The following is a 16,450-nucleotide window of genomic DNA, read 5'->3' on the forward strand; positions in this document are numbered from 1 at the left end:
TTTTCTTTCACTTTTATTACGACTATTTACAAGGCTTACATGAGTTGCGTATGAATGATATAACGTAGGCATGTTTATGTGAGTTTTATTTTATATGTATTTACAACTAGCTAAAAGATTAGAGATACTCGTGTTCACTTGTTAGTTAATACTTAAAACGTTTTCTCTGTAAGTGTGTGTGTTTTCTATCACGCGAAATGGAAAGCTTTCAAAATTCTATTCCTGACTAAACCGAAGAAACTAATACAATAATAATGTTGAATGGTCTGGTTCGCCATTCAAAGGCAGGTGTTGACCGCTCGATGCTCCAGGCACTTTTCGCAGGTCACCTCGCAGCACCACTTGAAAACGCACTTGCAATTGGTTTGCTCCTCCACGATTCTACGGGTGTGTCCCCGATTGCAGCACAATCGATCACACCGATCCGATCCCGAACTGGTCACATTGCACTCCCTTCCCTGGGTTCCCAGTGCCCCCGTTTTCGAGTTGGGCGTGCAAAAGTCGGGGGACTCGTCAGCGAACACCAGTTGGTACTTGTTCGCCGGCCTCGTGTGCGGACTTTCCGGCATGAAGCTATTGCCATCGTTGCGCAACGTCACCTTCCTGGCACTGTCGTACCGATCCCGCAGTCGTCCCGCCACTTCCCGGAACGGAGGCATCTTCAGCCAGCAGGTCTTCACCGTACAGGAGCCGGACAGCCCGTGGCACTTGCACTCCAGCCGCATGGCATCGCGAATGGCCTAAAATTAGGCAGGATTCATTATGCTTAATGTTAGTTTTGTTGATACTTTAGCATAAATTGCATGAAAATTAATATGGATTGTATGAATAAACAGGTACTCGGCTTAAAAAAATGTATAAATATTTTTTAATATATTGATATATTTTAAAAATGAACAATAAAATTAAAACCTTAAAATTTTTGTTAAATGCAATATATTTAAGAACGGTTTGTGGTAATATAATAAAAGTAACAAATACTTTATGAATACCTAATATTATCATTCTTTTGATCCCTATATCTGTATATTATTCGGCACTTCAAGATTATAAAAATTCGATATATTCCCCAAAAAAATTAGCTACTTACCAATCGGCCTGCGTTATTGTTGTGCAACTTGACCAGCGTGCCCAGATCGCTGCGTCTCTGCCTTTGCTTGGCGTCGAGGAAAACGCGCGAGTGACGAAGGCCAAAGTTCACGTTGTCACTGCATCCGCCCCACTCCCACTGACCTTCGGGGAACTTGATGTTGTCCCAGAACTTGCGACGCCCCCTCCGTCCGCCGGGCTTTCGATTCCGCCGGTTTTGGTTCTCCATCGCAGATATATCCGTCAAGGAGCTGCCGTTGTTGATGTGATTCATCCGCTGACTGGGATGTTGGATGTCCTGCAGGGGCACCTGTTGCCGGAGCATCGCGGCCTGTTGCTGCCTTTCTAGTGCCGCCTCCGCGGTGGCCGCCGTCACCATTTGAGGCTGGCCGCCGTTTCTGCGCATGTGCGCCTTGTCGCAGGAACACTCCACCAGCTGGCCCATCGTGCAGGCCTTCGTCACCGCGTAGGTGACTCCAGCGGCAGTGATCGCGTTCACGAAACCCGTTTCCCGGGAATCTGAAAAACACAGAAATGTTGGTGAATTATTATTATTATTTCTTGACTTTAATTCAATTTTAATACGAATAAAAATATTTATTTCGAAGGTCTACCCGAATGTTATGTGTATATGTATTAAAAAAAAGTATTTGTCCTCAATTTTATAAATTGGCGTCAAAGGTATTTTTTTAGAATATTTCTGACAAATTTCTTTCGTTTAGAAAATTTTAAGTATTTTAAAACAAATTTTCTTTAAACTCAACAATATTTCTAATTTTTCTGATTACTAAAATACTAACTTGTTTAAAAAAATCTGAAATTCTAATCATTTAGTTTTTTTCTTTTCCTAAATAACTCAATATCCTTTCCCGATTGAAAAGCAATCTCCAGCCACAAATCGATTTGCCTCACGATCAATCAATCTTCAATCATTAGCGTGTCAGCACGTGTCGCCTGATTGATTTTAATTTGTCAGCCTCGGCGACAAAATGATTTATTGCTTGTTCGATTGGCGATCACCAATCAACGATCGCTGCTCTATGCAAATCACAAATCGCGAATGTCCGCTTGTGACTCGTGGTGTTGACAGTCACGTTTAACGAAAGCGAAATCGAACTGCGAATCGCAATTGTAATCGCCAGGTTTTTAATTTGCATACGCTTGTAATGCGCTCGAAGGTGAAGTGCTGGTTCTTTTTCCTCCGCGACAGGTGATATGTCTTGAGCCACCCTAAAATGGAGTGTTACATGAGAGATTTCTTTGGGTTTTTTTTTTTTAATTTTTCCTTTTTTTATTTTCGCTGACAGGTTGACAGGGCGAGGCTTTAATCCGACCAAAGGAGAATTTCGGTGGTTTCGCCAGTGGAATTTATGGCCACATACCCACCGTTTGGTATGTGTTTTGTTTGCGCATTGTCGTCATTAAGTGCAGCGATCGAGGATCAGTGCACAGCCCATCCAGTCCTCCTCCTTTGGCCTGCCTTTTTCCTGTGCAATAATTTATTAAAATTGACAGCTTTGTAGGCTCATTTCAGGCGCTATTCATCAGCGCTGGGTCGCCGCATTTTATTATGCAACTTGATGGATGGTGCGGTCTGCAAGGCCTTGTCCATGACAGCCAAAAAAAAATAAAATAAAGTAAAGTAAAGTCGGGGCGTGCAACGATGAGTTGTAATTAGGCAGCTAACCCGCGATAGCATCTCCACCTGGTTTCCCTCGGTGTGACTCAGAGATTGTGTTGACAGGCTGCCCGTTGGCACTGCATAATAAACTAAATTCCCCTCCCCCGAAACTAGTTTCGTTCGACTCTGAAAACTACTTACCGCGCATTAAGATTTTCCTCATGCTCTTGCGCAGAACAGTGCAGTTCCACCGGCGGTTGCGGAATTGAAATTCGCATTCGCGGAAGCCCAGGTTAATGCCATTGATGATGATCTCTTTGAGCAGGGCCGAATCGTGCCGGCAGATTTCGGCCAACTTGCCGCGCAGACGACGTGTCTTTTTGCACATTAGATTTGGATCGAGAAGGATGTTGGTGCCCTCGGCCCTAAAAAAATAATAATAAAAGATTTTTTTAATCTATTTTGGAAAAAATACGATTTTTAAAGAACAAAAAAGAAATGGTAATTTTATCGTACACTCATAAAAATATTTTTCTACATTTTAGAAAATCGCCCTAAAAAATTTTTCGCCTTTGAACTGAGAAAAATTTTCTATTTTCACGACAAATTTGCCATAAATTTAAGGCAGGTGACCATAAAAAAATATTTTTAGGGTTAATTTTTCTATTTTTCTAATATTTAGGGCGGTTTTTTTCGATTTGCTTCGTTTTGACCTTTTCTAAATCCAACGGCGAATTGCCCTAATTTTTTTTCTAAAATTTTTCTAAATACAAGGGCGATTTGCCTTAAAAATCACTCCAAAAGTGTGAAATTCGGTAGCCCAGCGGTCTAATCACTTGCGCTTTCAACTTTGCTATATGAGGACTAAGGTTGTGGGTTCGAACCCTGTGTGATTCAACTTGATTTTTATGTTTTTTTTTTTTTGTAAACATTATAATACTGAGGACATTTTTTCGTCCGAATTTTAAATTAAAGTAGTCTTTAAACCTTAAAAACGTATGGGAGTTCTGAGTTAAAAGCATACTTTATACGGTTTAGTTGCCTTTAGTCATATTATAACGTAGACCTCAAGAAAATAAGATATGTGCAGAGTTTGTTCGTCGTCTTGCGCGATGGGTCTGTGGTGCAGCGTTAGGACGTTAGACTCTAAACCGAGAGGTCGTGGGTTCGATTGTCGCAATGACCAAAAAAAGTAAGTAGTTTTTTCTCCTCATATTTATTTCCCTAATTCGTTTACAAACATGATTTTTCAGTTCTAACGGCTGTTCTGTATAGATCGGGCCCCCCTCTTAGCGCAGCTCCCATATAAGCTACACACCAATACAACAATATGAAACAGTGTCCTCCGCCGGTTTTGTGTAATTAAAGCAGTCCCAGTTCCCAGAATATACACGATTAAAAAATACATGCTTCCCAAATTCAGTTAAGCATGCTCAAACTCGAATTTTTTTAATTTGTCTAATTTTTTAGGGCATTTGCCTTTAAAAACAGAAAATTCGCCCTTAATTTTAGAAAAATACACCTTAAAATTAGGGCAAATCACCCTAAAAAAAGGAAAATATTTCTTATTTCAAGAAAAATCACCCTAAATTAAACCAAATTTCCATCGGGATTTTTTAGAAAATTTTTCTAAATACACGGGCGAATCGCCAGCGGATACGATTTATGGGCGATTTTCTAAATCCACGGGCGAAAAGTCAGTTTTTTAGGGCGATTTAGGGTAAAAATTTCTATGAGTGTATTTAATTAAACTTATCAAATTGAAATATAAACCAAAGATTCAAATTTAAACTTAAATAAATTGTTTATGTTTGTATATTATTTTACAATTTGGAGATACGAATTTTAAGATTCAAATTTAAATTTAAATAAATTGTTAATATTTTTATATTATTTTATAATTTGGAGATACGAATTTCAAGATTCACATTTGATGATAAAAATGTTTTGGTCTTTTATTTTCATTTCTTAAACAGGTATATTATAGTCATCTGACCTGACTAATCCGCTTCGAAAATATATATTTCCCAAAGTTCCCACCTATTAACCAAAGATTCAAATTTAAATTTAAATAAATTGTTTATGTTTGTATATTATTTTACAATTTGGAGATACGAATTTTAAGATTCAAATTTACATTTAAATAAATTGTTAATACTTTTATATTATTTTATAATTTGGAGATATGAATTTCAAGATTCACATTTGGAGATAAAAATGTTTTGGTCTTTTATTTTCATTATGGAGATAAAAATGTTTTGGTCTTTTATTTTCATTTCTTAAAAAGATATTTTAGTCATCTGCACTGACTAATCCGCTTCAGAAATATATATTTCCCATAGTTCCCACCTAGGGCACACCCATTTAAATCTATATCTATAACGTCACAGCCGATAAGCAATCACGTATTCGATTAGCTGTGACCAACTTTTTGTTTTCCTCCAAGGGTTTGCCTGGCCCAAAGGCATTTATCAGACACTTTGTCATCGATGAATAATTTGCACGTAGCTCGCATTTTGAAGTTCGCCGAAGCTTGGCAGCGATTTCTTGTATTTTTAGACTGACTCAGCTGAGAGTTCCACTCACTTTTATCGTTCTTAAAAAATAACTGAAATCGCTGGCAGCAATAGATGATGGACAAATCGATCAATCAGTGCTTGAGGGAAGAGCTAGAACTAGCAGAAGGCCCTATTAAGCGCTTTATTTACCCCGGGATCTCAAACCGGGCAGAGCATTAACCATCCGAAACACTTTCCACACAACTGGAAATCGGAATCGGCGCAAAGTTCACGAACAGCCAAAGTAAATTTCACGCGAATGTGCAATGTGAAAAAAGCGAAGAGCCGAGCGATTGAGCTATTAAAAAGTCATAAATCTGAAATGGAAAAACATAAATCAGCGCCAAAGGCGAGCAGTGCCCGCAGAAACAATTTTCAGTGGCCGCTTTTGAATGCTGACACATACCCGAGAAGTCGATCTCCAAGTGAATATATACTCTACTATAGGTATACACACGGATATACATATGTGTGTGCCCATACATACTGCACCCACATTGTTGGGTAATTATTAATTTTCCACCTAAATTAAATTTTAACGCCGCAGAACCAGCCGGCAAATGGCATTCAAAATGAAAACGAAAATTGCATCGATTGGGAAAATTGCAAAATATTGGTGTGAGTGAGTGTGGGTAAAATTCTATTCATCGCTTTTTGCCAGCGCTTCGATTTTATAATAATAAACAATTGATGAGGACCTCTTCATCGTCGCCATTACGTATACGCAGCATATGACGACGATAAAATGCCAAGAAAAAAACCCACAAATTGAGCTCATCTTTTGGAAATTTTTTTGGTTTTTCCTTTTGGTTCTCTGCAGTTGTGGCATTCTAGGCAAATAAACGTAGAGAGATTTCGGCTAAGCAGTATAAATAAATAAATAAAACTATTTTTAATGAACTTGTGTGCGAAATGATTTACGCATTGGATGGCGCCAAACTCATAAGTGGAAGCTTAGCCGACTAATATGCTAATAACCGGATGATATGTGGATCGGATATGGGCTTACATATATTTGGAATTTTACTAGATATTTGCAAATCAACATTACGAGATTTCAAATACCCTCTTAAAAAAAATGAAACCCAGTTCTGGTGCCCCCAATTTTCTCAGATCGAGTAGATAAACCACTTGAACCGCTTCAGATTCCCATTATCGATGCCTACCTGGGATGCTTTTGCCACCTGGCTGTTGCACTGCAGCTCCCTGTGGCAATGCTGGAAAAAATGTACACACACTTCCAAAACACTCGAGGAGATTATGACAACTTAATAGCTACAAAATGAAAAAAATCAAAATAACAAATAGAGCAGACACACGCACGCACAAGTACTTAACGAAAATATTAACTCCAAAAGGCAACAAAAACAATCTCGACCGCCTCTCGACCGCCAAACACAAACTTCAAATGATAGACGCGATGGTAAACAAAGTAGAAACAATTGAAGTTCAAATCACAATGATCATCTTCATCTTCGATCGAGATGTTGCTGTTGCTATTGCTGTTGGGAATCTAGATGTTGCTGCTGCTACTCTAAATGTTGCTGCTTTGATGATGATGACGTCTTGGCTGCGTTGCGTTGATGACTGGAGAGATCTAAAGAACTCAAACACCTTTCAACCACACAAGTTGCCACCACCACCGAACACAAATAGCAACTCGAAACACAAAAAAAGAGGAGATTTTTGTTAAGCGGAAAATAGCCGCACAGAGAGTGGAGCAACCGATCGTTCGACACTTTTTGGTTTTTGAAGTTGAACTGAAGTTTACTTGGCAGCGAAGTCGGCAGCGAAGTTGTCGGCAAACATGAAAAGGAGCCAGCGCAACTTCAGGTCTCTCAGGTCCCTCCACCGATCCAATCCCTCTGCCTCTGTCTCTGCCCATTCCCATCCCATTCCCCATACCATACTATACCATACCATAACCATCCCATCCAGTAAAGCAACACTTGGAAACGTATCTTTATTTTGCTCCCAGTATCGGTGTGTGTTTGTTCGCCTCGTATGGATGTCGTTATAGGCCTCAATGGACTTTCAGTGATTCCTTTCCCTCTCTTTCCCTTGGTATCTGCCTTTCTCTCTCTTCAGGTGCTTTGGCATTGATCAAAGTGCCCGGTTTGGTTTGGTAGTCCCAAAAAGACAAGTGGTTGAAATTTCCCATACTATCCCATACCCCCTGCACCTGTAGATCCTACAAATGGGTGGGCAAGAGTTGCTATATTTTAAGGGGCATTCCCTTAATTCCCGTTATTTACATTTAATAAGTAATATTGTCTTACTCAAAGAAAACAGAACTTATTGAAGTATATTTATTTCCACAATTGAAAATCATAAAGTTGCAATAAATATTCATAATTAGTAAAAATAAATTATTTTCCTAAAATCACTTGCTTTAAAATCAACATTTAAAAATATTCCTAGTCAACTTTAATACTTAAGACACCCCAATCAATTTCGTTCAATGAATTTCATTCATTCATGTAAGTAATCAAAATAAAAGAAATAACTCCAGATTTTTCTAATGTTTATTTATATTTTTTTAAATATGACCCCTTAAGTTTAATCACTAATACCTGATTCTACTTGCAATAAAATCTTATAATTCAATACTCATCGAAGTGCCTAATAGTTTTATCGAAAATCTCTTTTCGTTCAGTTCTTATTTTTTGCTATCTATATGTAAGCAAGTAGGATCGTTTGATTGACTCTTTTTCGTGAGTCAGGTTGCAGTTCTCCTTAACTTTCCTTCCAACTTCCCCCTTCCTCACCGGGGTCAGTGTAAACAAATCAACGACTTAAACCACTTGTCAACATGCGAGTGGCAAAGTATTTAAACAAAGCGTTGACAAGTGAATGAATGGCCATTGGATTGGTCGTCCGGCTGGCTCTCTGGCATTTTTATTTTCTGACTTGCTGACTTTTCTGACTGCCCGCCAGCCAGCAGCTCTGAGCTGGTCCCCTGGATTTTTGCCTTGGCCAAGTCAAGTGCTGTTGTGGCTGGTCAGTTTCATTTACGCGCTTAAATATTTGTCTACAGAATGCCTCAGCGCAAGTGCTGATCTCTTGTGCATACGAATTTCGAGGGAGAAGCGTTTGATGTGGGCGGCAGCATTGACAATCGATTAGGTCCCCGGCCACAGCTACTGGCGAAAAAAAGTTAAATAAATAAATAAGAAACACCGAAAAGGTGTTGACATGACTGGGAGCCGGGGACCGATCTGATCCGGTGGGTGCGGCATCGTGTGTGGGCGCCGCATGCTGCTTTTTGGCACCTTTTTGGGGGAAGGAGGGAACTGGGGAACCGATGTTTGTCATTTGTCAATTAGCATATTAACGTGTTTAGGCGCCCTCGCTTTAGAGTCCGACATATCCTCTAATTTGTTTTACTTTAACCCCTGAAAGATTATTATCTTACTTGTCACTGCTTTGAATGTTAATCTTGTCACTATTTCTAAAAATTATTAAGTGCGATTAATGTCTTTCTTATTACAGGAAATCTAAGTAATTTAATTTTCGATCTTCCAAAAAATATTTGCTTTTGCAATATGATCTCACGACTTTATACATTGGCTTTGGAATACCAAAGTTACCTTTTCACACTGTTTCCCAGGCATGTCCATGTCCAATTGGCGCAACAAAAACGCTGGCTAATAATTCAGGCATATTTACTATGAGCATTTTGCTGCGCCAGGCAATGTCATTCCTTTAACAAGCCTCCTTCGGTTCCAGTGGGCAGGGCACGACTTCAACTTTAGCCTTAAGTGCCTTAACTCCGCTTAACTCTCTGCGCCAACAAAGGCGACATCAATCTCGGGGCTTGGTGACTTTGAGGTGCGCAAATTGCGACAACGTTTAACTCAATTATGGCTCAAATAGGCGTAGCTGGGCTTAGGGAACGATCATCGACGCACGGACATGGTCATGTTCATGTCAAGGATGTCTAAACTCTGCTTAATCACAGTGATTGGGGCTTGTGAGAAAGAAGAATTGGGCACCGGCCGATGGACAAGGATTTCTGGGGGGCCTTAGAATGCCAACATTATTAGAGAGCGGAAAATATTGTATTATGTTGTAATTTAAAGCTTTTTTATTTGTTTGCGGCCTGGTGCAATTTATTAATAACACTGTGCAGCATTTTGAGTGCTTTTTAAATTTACCTCGATGGATGCTATATTTTTGGATTCGTTACGAATTTCCAAGTTAAACTGCGTTTTCCAAAAAGTTCCCCGACGCAAGGATTCTTAGCAAAAGGACCTCAAAGTTCGAAAAATGCTGAAATTGGCCAACTTTGCGGAGCTCTCAGAGGCAAATGGATGCATGGTTTGATTCGATGTTAAAGTTTTTTAAAAGATACGCCCTTAATCTTTTAAACCCCATATTTAAAAAATTTTTAAGATTTTTTTTTAAGGCAGAAACAAATTCTAGAAAACATAGTCAAAAAGCTTAAAAACATACAGCTGCGGTCAAAATAGTAGTAGTGTTGCCGCCCTGTGTTTTTAAAAGTTTGTTGTTGTAATTCATCTTTTTCTGGTGATATTGTATTGATTATAATTTTACTATTCGACTAATTGGATAAGAAAAAATTACAACATCAAACTTTTAAAAACTCAAGGCGGCAACACTGCTACTATTTTGACCGCAGCTGTATGTTTTTCAGTTTTTTGACTATGTTTTTTGGAATTTATTTCTGCCTTAAAAAAAATTATTTTATGTATGGGGTTTGAAAGATAAAGGGTGTATCTTTTAAAAAACTTTAACTTCGAACCAAGCCATGCATCCATTTGCCTCTGAGAGCTCCGCAAAGTTGGTCAATTTCAGCATTTTTCGAACTTTGAGGTCCTTTTGCTAAGAATCCTTGCGTCGGGGAACTCTTTGGAAAACGCAGTTTAACTTGGGAATTCGTAACGAATCCAAAAATATAGCATTCATTGAGGTTAATTTTTGATGCTGCATAGTGTAATTATTTTTAATACATTTGTTAAATAAAATATAAACGATAAAAAAACAACACATTTTTGTAGTGTTTCTTTCTTTCACAGTAGGTATTTTAACGATAAAAAACTAATTTTAAAGTATATTTTTTTAAATATCTAAAAAATATTATAAACAAATTTATCTTAAAAGTTTTAATAATGAAGACCATTGTATAAACTCAGCTTCTGAATTTTCCTAAGATCGCTAGCGCATTGTCATCCTTTTGGGATGACGACAAGATCTTATTCTCGGGGCATTCGGCACAAATCGTTTGACAGACATCATGGCCTGGCCCTCTACCTGCTCATGTGCCACACTGTCCTCCAACTTGACCCATGTCTGGTTGTGTTCTTATGTTTCGTCATCCAATTTAATTATGATGCAGTGGACAGACAGACCGAAGACAGACACATTCGTCAATGTGACAGGGGGAAAGCGACAAATTAACAAAATAAACAAATGGCATGACTCTTAATTAAAAGATTTGCGAAAATCTAGTGCTTGGTAACTAGCTACTTTTGGGGTTTAAGGTTGGGAAAGAAACTTGAACGTGAAACTTTCTCTAGAGACGCGGACACAGAGACTCTCGTTAATGTCGAGCGAATTGTGTCAGATACTCTTTCTTGTTTTTTTACTTTGCTGTTCATAATCAACTCATCTGCAGTGGATTTTGGCAATTGGCCGAGTTTTGTCTGCTCGTTAGTTGAACATAATTATTGGGTTGTTTTGGCTTTTCTGTTGGGGGTGTTTGTTGCTGCTGGCTCATAAAGTGTGCCAAATTTGCGGCAGAGATAGTCTCGTGGTTGCACGGGGCGTATGAGCAATGCTGTTGATGCAACCACCGACTGTGGAGCCAGCACAGCTTGAGATTAAGTGGCCACTGGGCCACAAACCACCCACCACCCCCTGTCTGCCTTAACCCATAAATGCCCCGCCTGGCATTAATTACCATTTCACATGCTGCGAGTGCCAAAAAAAAATTTAAATCGGCAGATGAGGGGCACTGACTGAAATGATTTTCGATGAATGAAAATGTGTATTGCGAATTGAATGAAAAGCAGGAAGTCGCCGGCAAATGTCAAATGATTTTCCAACGGAAATGAGCTCATTTAGGGTTTTTTTTAGGGGAAAAATCAAGCTGCATAAGATCTCGCAAATTGCGAGATCTTCATCATCGTCTCGCAGTGCTGTTTTTAATTAAATTCCAGACACATCAGCGCAAAATTTCTGCCCGATCAACGGCAATTTGTTGTAAGATTCTCTGTAATTGGCTGCCTCCCCCCTTTGAAGGTCCCTCCGCTGCCTGGAATTTCCATTCATTTAACGGAACATCTACCCACAATACGAGTACGATACGATCCCCGCCGATCCGATCCAAATTCGGTTCTGCTCATCGCTGGCCCATCGATTATGATCTCAATCGCTCACACAACGACCGTTTGATTTAGTGCACTTTGGCTGCGAAATTCGCACAATGCACACTAACAAAATGAGATACGTTTTTGTGGGGCTGTAAACCCCCCAAATCGCCTCATTTTCGCTATTTCCGGACCCATTGTAAAATCCAAATTGCGCAGATCCGCACTTGATCGGCTATCGTAAACTTATCGATTGGTTTGGTGCATTAAAACAGATGATGGATTGGAAAGGATTTATTAATATTCTCTTGAAATGTGGCGTTTAGCTTTGGGATATGGCATGGGTGATTATTAATATTCACATTATTTATTTTTGGGTTATATTAAAAAGATTGTAGAATTTTAATTTTTTCGGAAAATATTCTAAAAAAATGAATTCTTCAAAAAGAATTACAAAAAAGTTTCGCACACTATTTTAATAATTCTTGGAACATTTTTTGATACAAATATACCTGTAAAAAAGTAACATTTTTGACTATTAAGAACAAAACAAAAATGTTTATCCTATTTTGAATTGAAATCGAAATGTGCCATCCAGGTTGTCTTAACACCTTGTTCCTAAGTCAGTCGGCCCATCTGTCACCTTTCATGGCCTGCAGGCTGTCATCAGTTTGCTTTATTTTGTTTTATATATTTACATATATTTCTGACTGCCCCACCGCCCTTGAGCGGCACTGATGAAGCGTAGAAAGTGGCACAGCCAAAGGCGGACGATTTGGGTGTAATTTTTGTTTTCTGTGCACCTTTTGGGTGGTGGCGACATAAACGGACGCACATCCACATCCACTATATGACCACATCTCGTTCAGCGTTCGACATCAAAAGCCGGCAAAAAAAAAGAACTGACAGCGCTGAACTTGAGCTTTAATTATTTAATTAATTTATTGTGAAAGAGGGGCAATTGAATTGGATGCAGCATGGAAACACCCATCCACTTTTCACCCCTTCTCCCTTTAATTTGCAGGTGTCCACCCTCGCTGGCTGACGCGCCCAGTTGCACAGAAATAAAATTAAATTAATGAAAATAAAAGAGAAAATATTTACATATATAGTGGGCATAGCCACGAAATCGTCATGCAGTCTACGCCACGCGACGCCCACGCCGCCCCCTTTTGGCCACCCTGCGGCCATCCTGCCAGATTTCAGCTTTCGATGCCGTTGACAGCCGCAATATTTCTACCTTTTGGCAAATAAATATAAAAGCAGACCTCTTTGGGCGAATTCATTGATGCCACTTTGCTGGCAAATATTTTGGCAAAGTGCATAACTTATGTGTAAGAAGGAAGCCCCCAGCACCCAGCCCCTTTCTTTTCTATTTGATGTCTGTCCTCCTCGGTTTGTTTGTTTATTTATTCATCTCGTTGGACGCCTTTTCGCCTGTAATTTCGCGCATAAATTGCTCCAAGTGTCATTTGGTTTTTCGGCTTCATCCGCTTCTACTCGTATGCCATTTATTTTAGCCACAAAAATAAAAAAGGGGGAGAGTAGAAAAGTTGCCATGTAATTAAATCTAAATCAAACGTCACATTTTGAAGGTCCGCCGAGTCGGTCGCCACGCTCGATTGGCTCTGATTTGGATTTGGATTTGCATTTTGGCCATTTAGATCGCTTTTGGCTGTGCATTTATTTTGGCGGTGGTGCCTGCACTTTTTTTTTTTCGGTTCCCCAAACCGGAAGCTGTTACGCCAATCTCTATCTCGTAAATTGATGCGATTTGACATGAACACAGATGCTCGGTGGCCAAAAGACCTCCGAGAGGGTGGTAATGGGTTTTTTGGCATTGAAACAGAAACATAAATTGCATGTTGAGCGGGCACCAACGGGCCAAATCGAAGCGACTTTGTTAGCAAAGGTGCATAGGATTAGGCATAATGATTAAATTTAGAGAAGTTTTTTTCAAGAAATACTTAGGTGTACAATGTTTATATTACAATGATGATGCTTGCCCCTGAACTGTGTTGTTGTACATTGGTAAAGTTTTAAGTACAATTAGAAGGGTGACTAATTGTCAAGCCAATGAAGTATTTTCTTTCACGATTTAGTTCACTAGCAGACGCTAAGCTTGCGTATTATCTTATTAATAAAAGAAACTATTAAATAGGATTTTATGATTGTTTAAATATGAGTATATTCATACACAGAAAAAAATAAATATTAAATATTAATAATACCATAGGATTCTACACGATTCAAAAAATAGTAATGAATTATTTAATAAATAATAGGATACGGTTAATTAAATTCACAAAACAAAAAAGTGAAAATAAAGTTTTCCTAATTAATTACAATATCTAAATAATTTATATAATTTAAAAATACCTCACTCTTAAATTGGTCGATTTTAAGTAGGTACTAAGAAATAATACGGTATTTGAATGCCACTTACCACCCGAATCCAGTCATTGGCATTGCGAATATTAAAATTGCAATAACCATGAGCAAACGCATATCGATTGGAGCCGCCAAATGCAGCGGCAACAAACCGAATTCTGGCCCGTTGAGCTGTTTTGGTTTTTTTCAGTGAGTGAGTGCTATATATATAATGTTTTTTGTTTTTTTTTTGGCAGGTAGTAAAAGTTAAAGCCGTTTTTATTGCGGCCACGATGAGTACACGAGATGCTTATTTGAATATCGTTGACGTGTGCGAATTAATCAAGCGGCTCGAGTGGAGTGGATTGTTTTTATATATTTCATCAGGGGGAAGTTGGCGGTTGGTGGCGGAATCCCGGGCGACATGATCACCGATCTGATCCGAGGTGATCTGGCTGCTCTGGCTGATCTTTCCTGATCTTTCACTTTTTTTGCTGCTCTCTTGTCTGCGGTAGAGGCTGCGTACGCACACGGAGAAAGCTGCCGGCGTACTGAGCAGCGGCAAAAAGGAATATTGGCAAGGAGTCGTCGGCCAGGTTTCGCGATACAGGCGAGCGAAACAAACAAAAAGTTTCAGGCCAAAAAGTTGAACAGCGAATCAAAAGCCCGGCCAAGGGTGGAGTCCAACTGGGGAATTGTTTTTTATTTTTCGGCCCACCGAGTGGGGATATAGAGGCGGGGGCGGGGCGGATGCGGGGTGTAGGATCGGATCGACCAGGGAGTAGCGTAAAAAATGAAATTAAACGCGCGCTTTAATCAGAATCCCAGGCCGAAGACCCAAGTCGCGCGACTCTGCTTTTGTCCGCACTTTTTATTTTGCTTTTTATATTCGCTTTTAGGCCGAAAGGCTGCCTTTCTCGGTGCCTTTTTCGATCTTCCTTTTGCGCCTCAGTTATGTTTTGGTTTTGGTTAATTTTGCTCCTTCCAGAAGTTGTGGCGCATCCTTTGCGCCCGATTTTCCCATGTTCCCAACATCACAAGACGCACATTCGAGGTGAATTCTTCTCGCGATCGGAACACTCGCGCTGACCGTTCATATGGATCTGAGGGATCGCTAGCCGACCATTTCGAGAACGTAAACTCGTAACAACCGTGGGATTTTCCACCTCCTCCGCGCTCGCGAAAATCGAATCTCACTCGCGGAATATAACGAATAACGAATACCGAATACCGATCGGGCCCGGACTCTTGACTGATTCTGATTCTGCGGATCGGATCGGATCCGATCGGAGAGATCTCGCGACCCCACAAAAAATATAAGGCACTCTATGAATGGACGTCGGTTGTCGGTCGGTTGTCGGATCGTTTCTGATTGTGATACGTCGCCGTCGAAAAGTCTCTTCCTCCACTTTAGCCGCTCTGCTGACGCTCTGTTTGGAAGCGTGAAAATTTATTTCACTCATGCGCGATCCGAGCGCTCAAAATCTGTTGCGTTCTGTTCTGTTCCCCCCAACGTACACTGGGGCCAGATCACCTTCTTTTTGGCATCGAGTAGAAAGTATCAGTGAAATTTATGTTAATTAAAAAAAAACACCCCTGGTGACCTTTGTCGAATCAATAAGTACTACCATTTTTATAATATTTATAAATTGACAGGATATTTTTGCTACAAATTAGGTTTACCAATTTGTTTATTTTAAGCACGAAAATTAATGAACTACTTCCAATTATTTCCTTGATTGGGTTAGTTTCATATTTAGGCTTAGTACTCAACCCAACAAAAAGTCGTCCAAAAAAAAAAACTTCATATGAAAAACAACGTCAAAAAATTTTGTTTCATATGAAGTTTTTGTTTTGGACGACTTTTTGTTGGGTTGAGTACTAGCCCTTACTTTGGAACTTGACGTATTTAGGGTAACCAGAGTAGCTGGTAATCTAAGAAAATTCTAAAATGTTTACATTATTCTGTAGCAGTCAGCAATGGGTTACACTAATACTTAATTTCAATTATTTTTCTTTAGTGTTTAAATTAAGTAATTTATTGGTCAATTTATGCCAATAAAGGACTATCTGGCCCAGTGTGCAACGTCGCCGGCGCAGTTGACGTCTCAGCTGGCTGCGACGCTACCGACCGTAGTTTTTGTGTTGATTTTTGAGATATTTTCTAATGTATCTGTAGATTGTGTTGGATGTGCTTTATTTTTGTTTGACGGTGTATACGCCTTGCACAGTGCTCGCAATTTGTTTGCGAACTGAGTGAAAGTGCAGAAATAAGCCCCAGTATTTTTCATTTATAAGCCCTGTTGATCAATTTTGTAACCATATCCAGAATCGCCAGTTGAAAGGATGTCAGGATTAATATGAATACTTTTGTTTTTTTATTTAATGACTAACACTTTTGAGAAAAATAAGTTCATTCATTTTAATTTTAATGCTTTGTTTATAAATGTTATAAAAATGAATTAAAATTATAATGATTT

General features: G+C 39.3%; 1 protein-coding gene across 1 annotated transcript; it reads right to left on the bottom strand.

Annotated features, from left to right (window-relative positions):
- Wnt6 (Wnt oncogene analog 6) lies at positions 1-15,347 on the bottom strand. The gene is made up of 4 exons (XM_017149182.3): positions 14,047-15,347; positions 2,912-3,135; positions 1,091-1,608; positions 1-740 (listed from the first exon to the last, which is right to left on the bottom strand). The coding sequence occupies exons 1-4, from the start codon at positions 14,106-14,108 to the stop codon at positions 279-281; spliced, it is 1,266 nt and encodes a 421-aa protein (XP_017004671.2). The 5' UTR covers positions 14,109-15,347; the 3' UTR covers positions 1-278.
- Positions 15,348-16,450: the final 1,103 nt, after the last annotated feature.

Source organism: Drosophila takahashii, chromosome 2L (assembly GCF_030179915.1).
Source record: "Drosophila takahashii strain IR98-3 E-12201 chromosome 2L, DtakHiC1v2, whole genome shotgun sequence".
Classification (NCBI taxonomy): Eukaryota; Metazoa; Arthropoda; class Insecta; order Diptera; family Drosophilidae; genus Drosophila; species Drosophila takahashii.